Genomic DNA, 14,870 nt, shown 5'->3' with positions numbered 1-14,870 from the left:
ATGGTTTTTTTCAAACACAAAATGGTATTCTTATCATATATCAAACAACTAAAAGTAAATATAATCAACTAAGTGAATGAAAAATCTTATTTAAGACTAAGGCTTCGTTTGAGATAGCTTTCGTACTGCTTTTTAAAATGGCTTTTTAGTACAAAAAGTTTAAATTCAAGAAAATTTTGTACTAGAAAGCCGCTTTATAAAGCAAGAAGAAAGCTGTCCCAAGGCTTCATTTGAGAGAGCTTTTTTACTGCTTTCAAAAGCAGCTTTTCAGTACAAAAATTTTTAGTTTAAGATATTTTTGTACTAAAAGATGAAATCAATAAAAAAAATATCTCAAAGGAAGTCTAATAAAAAAAAAGTTGTGTGTGATGGACTTTTCTCGTTTTGGGGTTGAATTTTTATATGTTGAAGTGTTTATTAAATAAATGAAGTTTGATTCATACATGAATAATTTTTATGTTGTAAATCACAACTTGTATATGAACTTAAAATTAGAATATGAAAAGATAGATGCAAAAAAATAATTAGAAGGAGATGATCAAGTCTTTTTTTGATCTACCTCTATCTTTCTTAGTACAAATCAAATCTAATACATCTACTCTCCTAACTGGTTTATCGAAAAGCTGACGTTGTTTGTAACCAATTCATCTAAGTAAAATTCTCTATTATCTTATCTTCCATTGGAGCTACTCTAACTTTTTCACGTATACGCTCGTTTCGCATTCTGTCTTTAAAAGAGTGAAATCACTTATCCACCTAAGCATCCTCATCTCTGCAAAACTTAACTTAATTTCATGCTTCTCTTTTAATGACTTGTTTGGGCATGTTAATGATATAAAAATTACTAGTAGGAATCTCTATATGTTTTTGGTAGTTGAAGGTGCTTATTGCTAACCCAAGTAAGTTTGACATCTACTATTCTAAATTTGTGGACAATTTTTTAGCCATTTGTGATATCCTTAGTATTCTTAGAATCTCCTTTCCTTCTTAATATTTTAATATACCTCTTTCTCCAATTAGAATTTCAAAGAAGGTCTTTCAAGCTCTTTTTAGTAGGCTTGATACGTGGCAATGACTCAATTGTCTTGAAGGTTGTAATGGTTTCAATTTTTAGAATTAAAGTTTGGGCCCTTCTTGATGAATGACTTATGGTTATTGCGTTTAAGGCGTTTGATCCGATCCGCAACCCGACTAGACCTGAAACTAACCTGAAAAGTTAAAATTTGGGTTAACTTGTTTAATAAACATGTCGGGTTCTTGTTTGGAATTCCAACATGTTTATTAAATGGATCAGATTCAGGTTCACTAGAAAATATATTTTTGATTTGAAAAAAGACCAATTTAATATTTTTTTCTTAAATTCTTTACTTGTTGATAATGAACTTCTTATTTTTTATCAATTAACTTTAACTTTATAGTTAACAACAACAACAACGTCAAGCTTTTATCTCACTACATAATTTTTTTTCTCCATTATTGTCTTGTAAAGAGTCAAATTCTCATTTAACTCCATAATTAACAAGTCATAATTTTTTTTCTAATCAAATCGGACTGATTTGGGCTATCCATGTTGCTGAGGGCCGGGTTTGGATTAATCATTTTGACCAATTTATTGAGCAGGCAAGATTCGAGATAACTAAAACTAAGTCGGGTCAATTTCGGGTCAAAACATAACCCGACCAATTAATCCATTCTAACACTCTTGATTTGAATATTGCAGGTCATCCTGCACTATTTGAATACCTGTAGCTTTTAGTAAATTTTAAAGAAAGGATTACCAAACCAGACATTTTTTTCTCCTCTCACCAACATTTGAAAAAGGCCATGGTTGTTTTCCTTTTCTCCCACCAACAAAAATAAAGTAGAAGACCAATGCTGAATACTCCATAGAAATTTGTATGAAATTGAGCAGGCAAGATTCTAGATGACTAAAACTAAGTCGGGTCAATTTCGGGTCAAAACATAACCCGACCAATTAATCCATTCTAACACTCTTGATTTGAATATTGCAGGTCATCCTGCACTATTTGAATACCTGTAGCTTTTAGTAAATTTTAAAGAAAGGATTACCAAACCAGACATTTTTTTCTCCTCTCACCAAGCTTTGAAAAAGGCCATGGTTGTTTTCCTTTCTCCCACCAACAAAAATAAAGTAAAAGACCAATGCTGAATACTCCACAGAATTTTGTATAAAATTTCACTGCAGAGAGTTAGAAACCCTAAAGACTAATTAATCCATAAAGAAAATTTAAAGGTAACCGCCTAAAATTCAGCTACTCCAATAATTTCCACCAACTCTGCAAAATTCAGTCAAAACTAAACAGAAATAATCAAAAATATATCAAAATTTAATCAAAACTCAATAGAAATTTCACTTGAAAATATTATATTTGCAATTATTTTTTATTCTTTAAGCTTTTTGGGCATGAAAATTAGCCATCTCTAACATAAAAACTACAGAAATTATTGAGATCATTTAAAAAAAAAAATCAGAAATTTCAAAGGAGAACCATAACCACAATTAAAAAGAACCGACTATGTTTATTAGGAGAAATTATTCTGTGTGGAGTCCGGACGAGAAGAACCGTCCGGACTGTAAGTGTATACCCTGTGTACAAATAATATGTACAAAAAGTTGATACACTCTATCTACAAATTTATACACAATATTTACACTCACATATCTGAACGATTCTTTCCGTCCGGATTCCGTAGAGAATGATTTCTCGTTTACCGGGCAACCAAACTTTTTCTTTCTTTACATTCTATATTCAGTCTTTCAAGTTCAAACTTCTATAATTTCAATTCTACTAACCTAATCTTGAGACAAGGCTGTTGCTGCTTAATTTCTTGCCATCTGCCATGTTCTGATACTCCCCAACACAACTCTCCAATCTTTACAAACCTACAAGAAACCATCACCATCATCTTTTATTTCTGTCAAAGAATGTAATGTCTTTGCTTTACCTGCATCTCACTTTGGGCGCTTTTCAATAAAGAATTTGAGAGCAATGCAAGAAAATGTGTAAAATTTCTTCTCCATTTAATGAATAAGTCATTAGTCATACTAAGTTTAGCTTATGCTGTCTCCTACCACCGGTCACCACAATCATAATCGCTTATTACCGTCATTATCTTTGAACTTTACACTACATTCAATTTACTTCAAACTAAAAATAAAAAACACTTTTATTTATTTTATACTAGAAGTATAAATGAGCCAAACCGACTCGAGCTTGACTCATAAATAAGCAATGAGCCAAGCCGACTCGAGCTTGACTCATAAACAAGCTTACGAGTCGAACTTATTGAGCCACAATTTTGAGCTTATGCTCAAATTTATATATTAAACGAGCTCAAGTTTAACTTGACTCAGCTCGAAAGCTCATTGAGCCACACGATTAATAAAAAATACATATTTAAAAATTAATTTAAATTAGCATTATATAATATATTTTTATCTTTTAAATTAATTCTATATTAAAAATAAAAATTCTTAAGAAAATTAAAAATTTTAACTTGGAACTTAAAAATCAAGCTCCACGATCAAGTTAAGCTCGAGCTTTCCAAACGAACTTGAGCAATTGAGCCGAGCTCAAGCATATAAATTTTTTAATGAGTCGAGCTCAAGTTAGCAAACAAGCTCGAGTTCGAGCTCGACCTCAGAAAGAACTAAACAAATTTAACTCGATTAAGCATATAGTCAACTCTACTCGTTTATACCCTAATTTTACAATTATCCTAACAACATCAAAGCATTCCTTTTACATTGCACTCCTTTTTATTAAAAAACCAACCATCCCTTAGTATTTTTAAAATACATGCATTTTGAAAAAAAAAAAAAAAAACTGATCAACTATCCTTTAAACAAAAAAAAAAAAAAAAAAAAAAAAAAAAAAAATAATAATAATAATAAAAAACTTGTGATGATATTGGTAATGAAAAACACAATTTTAACAATGCAAGAATGATTTTGCAGAAGCATCATGTACTTGGTACGCCAGTTTTACATTAAACAAGAAAAAAGAAGCTAAAAGTTCGTTATTTTACAAAAATTTTGATGCCAATGTACATCCATTTATGTGCCATTTGTATATTTTCTAATCAAACAATGCAGCAATCAGATCCATAAACAGCATAAGAACTGCTGCACATTTTGATTGAGCTGCAGCACTGAAAATATGCAAAGAACTTCTAAGCTGCCAAATGGTAATCTATAATTCCTTGGACTTCCTTCTCAGCTCATTAAGTTCATTCTCAATCTCTATATCTCGGAAAGGAAATGCTCCACTTGAGCTGCTGATTGCCGTTCTACCAGCAGGAAGCTCTCCTTTCTGTTCAAGAAAAATGAAATCAGTACATGCAAGAAAAGCTTATAGAATTGATTGTGTAGTGACAGCATATTTGAATTGTTCAGGATCATTTATTATATAGGAGATGCCCTTTTGCTACAACAATAATATCAATTTTAATTTTTTACTAAAAAAATTACTTTAATAAACAGTAAGAGAGCCATCTCAAATGAAGGCTTAGTTGGTAAGAAGGCTAATCGAGATTTATGTTTGTAGAGAGGATAATTTGCATAAAGCTAATCTTACCAAATGGTACAAAGTTTTTTTGATAATCAATGTCATAAGTTAGTTTAAAATAATTCTTTTGTAATAAGTGTAGAACTCATCGAAATTATAATAACAAAAAGTCAAAAACCATTGGTGACTACACCGATGTATTTTCCGTCAACAGAACCAATGAAAAATATGGCAGTACAGAGGGTGAAGCAACACCAAGGAGAACAAAAGAGGGCAAGCCAAAACATATAAATATAATTCTTTTGTTTGTTACTATGATCTTCTTATTATTTTTATCAATTAGGCTTCATTTTGGATAGTTTTCTTATTGATTTATGAAGTAGTTTTCTAGTATAAAAAATTTTAACATTTAAAAAAAAAAACCCATTTTGACACATCTATTCAAGTTATAACTTAAAAGAAATTTGCTACACTATCAAGTAGATTACATATCAATCCATTATCTAATGGTATGAAAACATTTTAAGTCTAATTTTAGGGCATCCTATCATTACTTTTTCATACTGGTAGGATCATTCACAATATTTAGTTAAAATAAAAAAGAGAAGGCTATTATAGACTATTTGATTAATAAAATTTTAACATTTAAAAAAAAAAGATAAATATAGTGCATATGTAATTAATATTATATCTATTTTAAATAGCCTTCTCAGCCTCGTCGCCCTCAAAGAAATCCACCTCAGTCTTCTCTTCCATATCTGCGGTCTCTCCACCCGAACACTCACCATTGACGTCGGCGGTGGAAACACCGCCACATCTGGATCCCGCGTCGCCGGCGACCACAAAACACGCCCTCCTCCTCATCCACGGATTCGGCGGTAACTCTAAGTGGCAATTTCATCGCCAGATCGGCCCGCTTGCCCGTTCTTTCGATCTTTACATCCCCGACCTGGTTTACTTCGGCCGATCACTCTCCTCAAGCGGTGAGCGATCGGTGGGGTTCCAATCGCAATGCGTGTCTGCGGCGATGAGGGGTTTGGGGGTGGAGAAGTACTCAGTAGCGGGGATCAGTTACGGTGGTTTTGTGGCTATGAATTTCAAACACATGCAAAAATTAACCTCAATAAAAAATTAAAACCACAAACATCATTACATCAATCCACAAACAAACATCAATACATATCCATGCATATTAATTTAAAAAAAAAAAGGCGCGCGTCCAACATTAATATTTATTTGCATATCAATCTGTGTGCTTCCTGCGCTGTGCTTCCTCCCGCTTTGCTTCCCGCTGTGCTTCCCGCTGCTCCAGGACGTGAGCTTCTAGCTCACATTTTGTCTTGAACTGATTTGCACAATCCACGCATGTATATTTTAATTTTTTGTGCAATTTCTTATTATGCTCCTTGAGACCTTCCTTGGAGCTAAATCGCCTAGTTTCGTTTTTTTTTGCATGTGAGGCACAAAAATCCTCCTCCCGAACCCATTTGTACAGGGAACAGGAGAAAGAGGGTGGCAGAGGAATGGCGGAATGGCGGAGGATGTGGGTGGGAGAAGTAAAAATGAACATGTTCAGGTTTTATAACAAGTATCCACGTACCCGAACTCCGAAGGTTGCCCACAAGTATCCACATTTTATAACAAGTAACAGGACAACCTTCGGAATTCGGGTACGTGGATACTTGTTATAAAACCTGAACATGTTCATTCTTACTTCTCCCACCCACATCCTCTGCCATTCCGCCATTCCTCTGCCACCCTCTTCCTCCTGTTCCCTGTACAAATGGGTTCGGGAGGAGGATTTCTGTGCCTCAAATGCAAAAAAATGAAGCTAGGCGATTTAGTTCCAAGGAAGGTCTCAAGGAGCATAATAAGAAATTGCAAAAAAAATTAAAATATACATGCGTGGATTGTGCAAATCAGTTCAAGACAAAATGTGAGCTAGAAGCTCACGTCCTGGAGCAGCGGGAAGCACAGCGAGAAGCAAAGCGGGAAGCACGGCGGGAAGCAAAGCGGGAGGAAGCACAGCGCAGGAAGCACACAGATTGATATGCAAATAAATATTAATGTGGGATGCGCGCCTTTTTTTTTAAATTAATATGCATGAATATGTATTGATGTTTGTTTGTGGATTGATGTAATGATGTTTGTGGTTTTAATTTTTTATTGAGGTTAATTTTTGCATGTGCTTGAAATTCATAGCCACAAAACCACCGTAACTGATCCCCGCTACTGAGTACTTCTCCACCCCCAAACCCCTCATAGCCGCAGACACGCATTGCGATTGGAACCCCACCGATCGCTCACCGCTTGAGGAGAGTGACCGGCCGAAGTAAACCAAGTCGGGGATGTAAAGATCGAAAGAACGGGAAAGCGGGCCGATCTGGCGATGAAATTGCCACTTAGAGTTACCGCCGAATCTGTGAATGAGGAGGAAGGTGTGTTTTTGTGGTCGCCGACAACGCGGGATCCAGATGTGGAGGGATGTGGCGGTGTTTCCACCGCCGACGTCAATGGTGAGTGTTCGGGTGGAGAGACCGCAGATACGGAAGAGAAGACTGAGGTGGATTTCTTTGAGGGCGACGAGGCTGAGAAGGCTATTTAAAATAGATATAATATTAATTACATATGCACTATATTTATCTTTTTTTTTTAAATGTTAAAATTTTATTAATCAAATATTCTAAAATAGCCTTCTCTTTTTTATTTTAACTAAATCTTGAATATTGTGAATGATCCTACCAGTATGAAAAAGTAATGATAGGATGCCCTAAAATTAGACTTAAAATGTTTTCATACCATTAGATAATGGATTGATATGTAATCTACTTGATAGTGTAGCAAATTTCTTTTAAGTTATAACTTGAATAGATGTGTCAAAATGGGTTTTTTTAAAATGTTAAAATTTTTTATACTAGAAAACTACTTCATAAATCAATAAGAAAACTATCCAAAATGAAGCCTAATTGATAAAAAAAATAAGAAGATCATAGTAACAAACAAAAGAATTATATTTATATGTTTTGGCTTGCCCTCTTTTGTTCTCCTTGGTGTTGCTTCACCCTCTGTACTGCCATATTTTTCATTGGTTCTGTTGACGGAAAATACATCGGTGTAGTCACCAATGATTTTTGACTTTTTGTTATTATAATTTCGATGAGTTCTATACTTATTACAAAAGAATTTATTTTAAACTAACTTATGACATTGATTATCAAAAAAACTTTGTACCATTTTGTAAGAATAGCTTTATGCAAATTATCCTCTCTACAAACATAAATCTCGATTAGCCTTCTTACCAACTAAGCCTTCATTTGACAGCATATTTAAACTCTCGTTTAAATCTAATAAAGAAAGATCATTTCTAATATTTTCTAACCAAGTCTTTTTAGGTCTACATCTAATTTTCTTAACAGAAGTCAAATCTAATACCTCTACTTTCCTATCCGGGTCATCGAAAGGCTGCCATTTTATGTGACCAAATCATCTAAGGCGACTCTCTCTAATCTTATCTTCCACTGGAGCTAATCAAACCCTTTTGCTACTAAGTAGCAAAAATATCAATATGAATATGCAGTACATACAAAATTGTTGGATCTTACACTGATTTATATTGATGAAGGATTCCTTGGTAGTAGAAAGTACAATGCTAATGAAGTTTATGAAGCACAACTGAAGTTGTACAGAGCAGAACTGTACAACTACTCATGAAATACATGCACTAATTGCTTAACTGATGCATTTGAGTCCAAAGTGATAAATCCATGGTTTCCAATGCAAGAAGCTCTCTTTGTATTTCTTTTTCTTTAGATTTAATATGGCGGGATCCAATCCCAATATCTTGGTAATAATTTTCAAAGATCTAGCGGTCAAAATCTTTCAAAGATCTAAGTGATCACACTTTTAGTTCATTTTACTAAGATTCGAATAGGTTCTTTGGGGCTAAGTAAATTCAGATAAGCGGTTCAAACTGGTAAATACTGGTTGCAAAGTGGCAACAAAAATGGAGTCACCAAAAATACAGTCAACCAAGGTTTACTCAGGATAAACTGCAATAAGAGGATGGTTTCTTCAAATTTAATCGTAATGAGTTGATAAATGAAGGCTTAACTAGAACATTACAGTATGAATAATGGTTGAAAAAGAAAAGGAAGAACAACAGATAATACCAGTGATTTCCCTGATAGTTCTCTTTTCAGCTTAGCCAGATCATCATCCACCGAAGAACTCTCAAGTGATGCAAACTATAAAACCAAACAAAATTCCTTTCTGTGAGGTAGTATGACAAGCTGATGGGAAAAATGCACAGATAGCTTTACTATAGGGATATCACCTTTCCTTCGAGATCATCAGTAGTAAGCTGGTTAAGGGCCTCTGCTTGGGACTCCATTGCCATAACTGTTTCCAACTCAAGTCAGCGTGTACAGAAAAAAAAGGAATGATGAAAGTTATCTCTAGATTTAATAAGGCCCAAAAGGGGTTAAGATAACGCCAAATGACTATAACAGTATTGCATAGCACAAATTTTGCGGTACTTTCTAAGGTTTCGTTTGAGACGGCTTTTTTATTGCTTCTTAAAACAACTTTTTAGTAAAAAATTAAAATTTTTTACTAAAAAATTGTTTTAAGAAACAATAAGAAACCCGTCCCAAATAGGCTTTAAATTTGTGATCCTAATAGCATCAGCAAACTGTCCTTCAAAACTGAATAGAATGCCATTTCTACTATCTGTCGAGCTTGGATATTGGATACATTCTTCTTTTTTTAACTAAGGAATTCACCATTTTGCCATGTCCTATGGGATAGGATATCATATAGCTTACAGGTTAACAATGCACATAAAAAAGGAATGCTCAGACAACATCAAGAAACATGCTACCTTCTAATACAGCATGGTAAACAACAAAATTAATGGTAAAAACGAAAAATCTAAGCAGATAAAAGCACATTAAGTAGGCTGCATTTCCTTAGAACAGCCGAGATTCTCATCGCAAATATTTTGAATTGGGAATTTTCTACAAAACTTAAATTTTGACTCTAAAAGTAATAGTGTTTGAAACTAAACTGTTTATCTTTGTCATCCAACTAAACAGGGACTTCAAGTTTCAAGTACCATAAAGTTACCACATAATATATTGTTACCAATTAACTATTAACAATGGTTCCCGTTTTGCACGACAACCATAAACTATATCATTAATTTAATAGAATTCGCCCAAGATTTTCTTCAATATAATATATAAAGTGAAAGAACATACCCTTTTCCTCCATCTTCTCAAATGCTGAAAGAGCGCTACTAGTATTGACATTTCCCAACATCTCGCTAACTTTTGTTGCAGTCCTACAAAATATAGAAAGCACACAAACCTTTTAAGGATCAAAAGATGGAAGAAAGTAACGTGTACACCATCATTTTAGAAGGCAAAAGAACAGACTTTGCAGATTGTGCCCGAGCCTTTAGTGTATCTTTCTTAGACCTTGCCTCCTGTATCTTGCTCTCCAAAAGCTACAAAAAAAGATAAGTTTATTTCAAGTAACTTTATAAATGGAAGTTGTTATGAATTTAAAAGCTAACCAATAAGAAAGGACAAGCAAATCTCACTGTTGAATTTAACCTAATAGCAATAAAAGCTTATTTTAATAGTGTCCTTCCAAGTAAAAAGTTGTCCATAAACAAACTCCATGATTTGTATTACAAAAAAAAGAGGGGGGAAAATTCAAGAACTGTTTATTTATATAGTAATAGAGTAAGTATCGATAGTAAGATTGATAGAGTAGAGTATAGATAGCATTGAGCTCAAGAGTTTGCATTTTATAATGATTTTTTTAAAAAAGCATTGAAAGCCTAATATGAATGTAAAATCAAATATTATGAGTTTCACAATCCTATATTTATTAAATTCAAATTTTATCAACTCATCTTTTCAATAAGAATCGAACTTAAAATTTAAGTTTACTTTTATATAAACCAGTAGAGGGAGGAAGGTGAGGAATCGATTTTATTGCATAGGAGGGGTATTGCAGTCGATAAAAATATCCAACATTCACTTGATAGTAAGGTGGAAGACCGCATGACAGCAATTGATTGTGATTTTCTAAAGACAGAATTCTCGTGGCATCAGGCACCAGATTGAAGAATAAAAATTAATCCGGAAACTCAGTGAAAACTAAAAGGTCTACAAACATGGACTACAGAAGTGTTCCCTAAACCTTCGAGATGTGTAATTTGCCAAATAAAAATTCAACTCTAAAACTCTTAGAAAGCAGGTGTCACTTGTAACATCACAGCAACAATGACTTATAAAGGAAGCTGACAAAAAAAAAAAAAAAAAAAAAAAAAAAAAAAAAACAGAACAAAATGAAGCTTAGAACAAAAAAATAAATAATTTATACAAAGGAGTTTCCAGACTCACCCGAGTGTTAGAAACTAAATTGTCAACCACGCTTTTCTGTTGTTCTAACTGAGCTTTCAAAGAGTTGGCATTATCCTGAAAGGTCACGAGGAAGAAACAATCAAGAAACCAGGGAGGTAACATATAAATCTAAAGCTTCAACCAATATCCAATTAGCAATTGCCAATACTCAACTGATGCACAAAGGAAAAAATAGAAATCTTAGTGCTTCATAATCTATGGAATTAAGATCATCAATAAGAAGGTAGTTATTGGGAAATACTTTAATTGCTCTCAATTTAGCAGTTAAGCCAGAAGGCATTAAGATCATCTATTTTGAGTAAGGACATCAGATGTTATAATGTAAAAATCTGCCAATTTAACAGAAGAGTTGGTTCAACCACTAGGTTAAATACTTATGGCTGCATATGAATCTTGATATAAACAAGTCCCAATATGCATATAAAATAGGTACAAAAACAACAAATATCCTAAAGAAAACAAGCTTATACGACCATCAGCATAGTCAAAACTACAGGCATAGCTTCAGAAAGATAAAAAAACATCAACTGATTTAAATGTAAGGCCTAAAACAGAGGTGTAATATAATTAGGTAATGCTAATTCACAAATTACTTGAAAATTAGAAGGAACGCTATGATTGCTTACATTGTTTAGGTTAGCACAGAGGTTGTGGAGAGAATATATAGTAGAGGTAAAATCCATGCACAAACGAGCATATACACAGATCAATTAAACATTAACGCAAATTGTGCCATAATCTATAAAACATGAAGATCCATCAAAAAACTAGGCTAAAAGAATGTCCTAGTTAGCCAAATAGTCAAAGATTGATGAAGGGTGAGTCTTGCTATTTTAAAGCAACATGGAAATTTTGAATGGAATGAACAAAAGAATCATGATGGTGGTAGTGCAGGAGGCCATCTTAAATAAGAATAAGTAATAGCGAGCATCAAGGAACACCACCCTTTTGACTTCAATTTTGCCAACATAATGGCATTGCAATATCCTATTTATTACCAGAAGTAATATCCCTATGTAATACCAAAGTAAATCACAAACACGCGAGGCCTTATCAGCTTTGATTCTAACTTATTAAATAATATTTAAGTTCAACTTAGCGTGTAGAGGAACAATTTTCTTTTTGAGAATATTTGAGTAGAATGAATCTGTGGCATTTCCTTGAATAGTTCTCACTTCTCCCTGACACCTGTGGACTTATTTGATACTATATCCTTTGAAAATATTGACCTAGCCATTTAGTGATTCTGACAGAAGCTCCTTGTGAATCACTTTCAAATTCTTGGAGGATTGTATTTTGGCATCCTTGTATGAATTACCTTTTTAGACTATAAAACAAGCCAATCGAAATTTCCTCATGATACTCCCCCTTGGCCACACATACACACTTGTACCATGAGCTTTCCAGTCCACTACTCCCCCATAAAGGAGGTACTGTAAGAACTGGGTGTTTTGGACATTTCAATCGAACCGGTCCCTTTTTGCAAAGCACCGGGCAAACGAGCCGTCGAGAGAAGCAACGAGCAGATGGTTGCGGCTCGAGCGCGACTGGATTCGAGAGCTATCGTGAGCAGAGGGACGAGACTCGTGTGAGATAAGTTGATTTCGCTATGTCCAGTAAAGCCGAACGAGAGAAAGAGAGAAGCTGGGAACAATGGCCGAGAGGAAGAGAGGGTTGGGTGAGAAGAGAGAGAGGTTGAGAAAGAGAAAGTTGGAGAGTTTCTTACCGTTGTTGACTGACAAAAGATCTGTGCTTGATGAGAGGAATTCATGTGCTTAATTAGAGGAATTTGTGTACTAGATAGAGGCAAAGGAGGAAGAGTAAGGAATTTTTATTTAATTTAGAGAGAATGACTTTATGATTTCTAATTTTGTTGAAGTAATTAGTTGCTTTCTTTGATACGGAGGAAGAAAGAATAGGCTGCGAATTATAGGATTTCAACTCAAAAAGGAAGAAAAGTTTTTGAGGTAAATAATGCAAGTTATTTTAGTGAAAAATTTCCATCAATTTCATGGAATATTACGTGTAATATGATTAGAAATGTGGTTTGTTAATTTAGAGGAGCTCACACATTCAATGTTGTCGTAAAACATATGATATGTTCAATGATAATTTGACAACATTTGACTTCTTCAAAATTTAGTCTAACAATATTTAAATTAGCTCAACACATTTTGGAGCAGTGAAGGAATTTAACTGTTGAGTTGAGACGAAATATCATAATCAAGTTATGGTTCTCAGAGAAAAACTAGGTAAGAGCTAAATATGTTAATGCATATTTAATTTAAAGTAATTAAAATATGATTCTAAAAGAGTTAAGTGGATTTTTATAATTGTGTTCTTAATTTTAGCTGACTAATGAGAGTTCTAGCGGAAAAGAAGTGAAGTGGGTGATTACATTTATTTTATAGCAATAACATTTTTATTATAACTTCAATGAAATTATCTTATAGAATAAATTTTAAGAAGAAGCATGGACAAAATTTAAATTATGTGAATGAGCATAATTTTACAAAAATTTAAAAAGAGTCAAACTAGCCAAACTGTTTGGCTAATTCTTAATAGCCAAACTATTTGGCTTAGTTGTATTTGTATATTTTGTTAAATTAAAATACTTGTAAATTAATGAATGAATAATTTAAACAAATTATGTATATTTTGCTTAATTCATAATACACAAACAGTCTCTATCTGAATGTGATATTCAATACAATGTTCTTATTATTGTTGGATGTTGCTTCCGAATTCAGACATTTTATAAAATTTTATGTTGTTTATAATTTTTACGTCAAATTTTTTTTGGCAAAGATAATTTTATGAACATTTAGTCAGCTTATTTTGTCCTGAAATATTATATATATTTAATTACTCATAAATTATTAATTAACACTTAAATTACATTTTAAATATAAAAGATAAATTAATAATTAAATGAGGAATTATTTTTAAATATAAATACCTTTATTTTAAATATAAAAGATAAATTAATAATTAAATATTTTTTATAAATAAAAATTAATATGAATAAATTATGAAAATTAGTGTTTTTTTTAACGAAAATATGTATAAGCAGCAAGTTAAATAATTAAATTAAATATACCAATAATATTACAATTAAATTCACAAAATATACAAATACAACTAATTTTATACAAACTATTTGGGTATCAAGAATTAGCCAAACAGTTTGGCAAATTCTATAGAATTAGACAAACTGTAAGGTGCCAAATAGTTTAGCTTTTTAGGAATTAGCCAAACAGTTTAGCTAGTTTGCCTCTTTTTAAATTTTTATAAAATTATGCTCTTTCACATAATTTAAATTTTGGCTATGTTTCTTCTTCAACTTAAAATTTTCATAATATGAATTTTATATTTTAATTTTATTCACATGCAATATTTAATGCACATACAATAAAATTAGTTCCTAATATCATCATTATATTATCTTCTATGCTCCCTAATTTTGTAAATTGTTGAATTTGATGCAAAAGGATTTTCACCATAAAATCATTTGATTATGTTTTGTGTTGCTAAAGTTGTTTTAGAAAATTATTATCAAAAAATTATTCTATTTCTTTTTGAAGAATTATTGTCATATTCTTATGTCATTAATTTATTTTTATCCATGCATCAATACTATAACATGGATATTCAACTTTTGATGTTATACTTAAAATTCGAAAATAAAATTTATTTTACATAAAGGGTTGCCCACACATGTGAAAGCATAAACATTAATAGACTATTAGGATCTGCATGAAAGGATGTTAGAGTTTATGTCGAGCTCTCGCAATTTTTTGTTTAAGTCGCTGCGCCACCTTCTCTCCTTCCTATTTTATGCCCTAGATTTGGTCTTGAGTTGTTCTTCTTCTTAATTTTCAACCTTATGGCCATTCTCGACATTTGG

General features: G+C 32.7%; 1 protein-coding gene across 1 annotated transcript in view; it reads right to left on the bottom strand.

Moving 5' to 3' along the window:
- Nucleotides 1–3,951: 3,951 nt before the first annotated feature.
- LOC110095295 (probable membrane-associated 30 kDa protein, chloroplastic) overlaps nucleotides 3,952–14,870 on the bottom strand; it is a 25,128-nt gene continuing 14,209 nt past the window's right edge. The window contains exons 6-11 of the mRNA XM_020820769.2: nucleotides 10,943–11,017; nucleotides 9,965–10,035; nucleotides 9,788–9,870; nucleotides 8,863–8,927; nucleotides 8,699–8,773; nucleotides 3,952–4,334 (exon numbers count right to left, since the gene is read on the bottom strand). Coding sequence (XP_020676428.1) covers nucleotides 4,215–4,334; nucleotides 8,699–8,773; nucleotides 8,863–8,927; nucleotides 9,788–9,870; nucleotides 9,965–10,035; nucleotides 10,943–11,017 — 489 coding nt within the window. The 3' untranslated portion in view covers nucleotides 3,952–4,214. The remainder of the gene's footprint in view (nucleotides 4,335–8,698; nucleotides 8,774–8,862; nucleotides 8,928–9,787; nucleotides 9,871–9,964; nucleotides 10,036–10,942; nucleotides 11,018–14,870) is intronic.

Source organism: Dendrobium catenatum, unplaced genomic scaffold (assembly GCF_001605985.2).
Source record: "Dendrobium catenatum unplaced genomic scaffold, ASM160598v2 fragScaff_scaffold_1448, whole genome shotgun sequence".
NCBI lineage: Eukaryota > Viridiplantae > Streptophyta > Magnoliopsida > Asparagales > Orchidaceae > Dendrobium > Dendrobium catenatum.
Note: the sequence above shows the minus strand (reverse complement) of the source record. Positions and strands in the feature narration are given on the sequence as shown.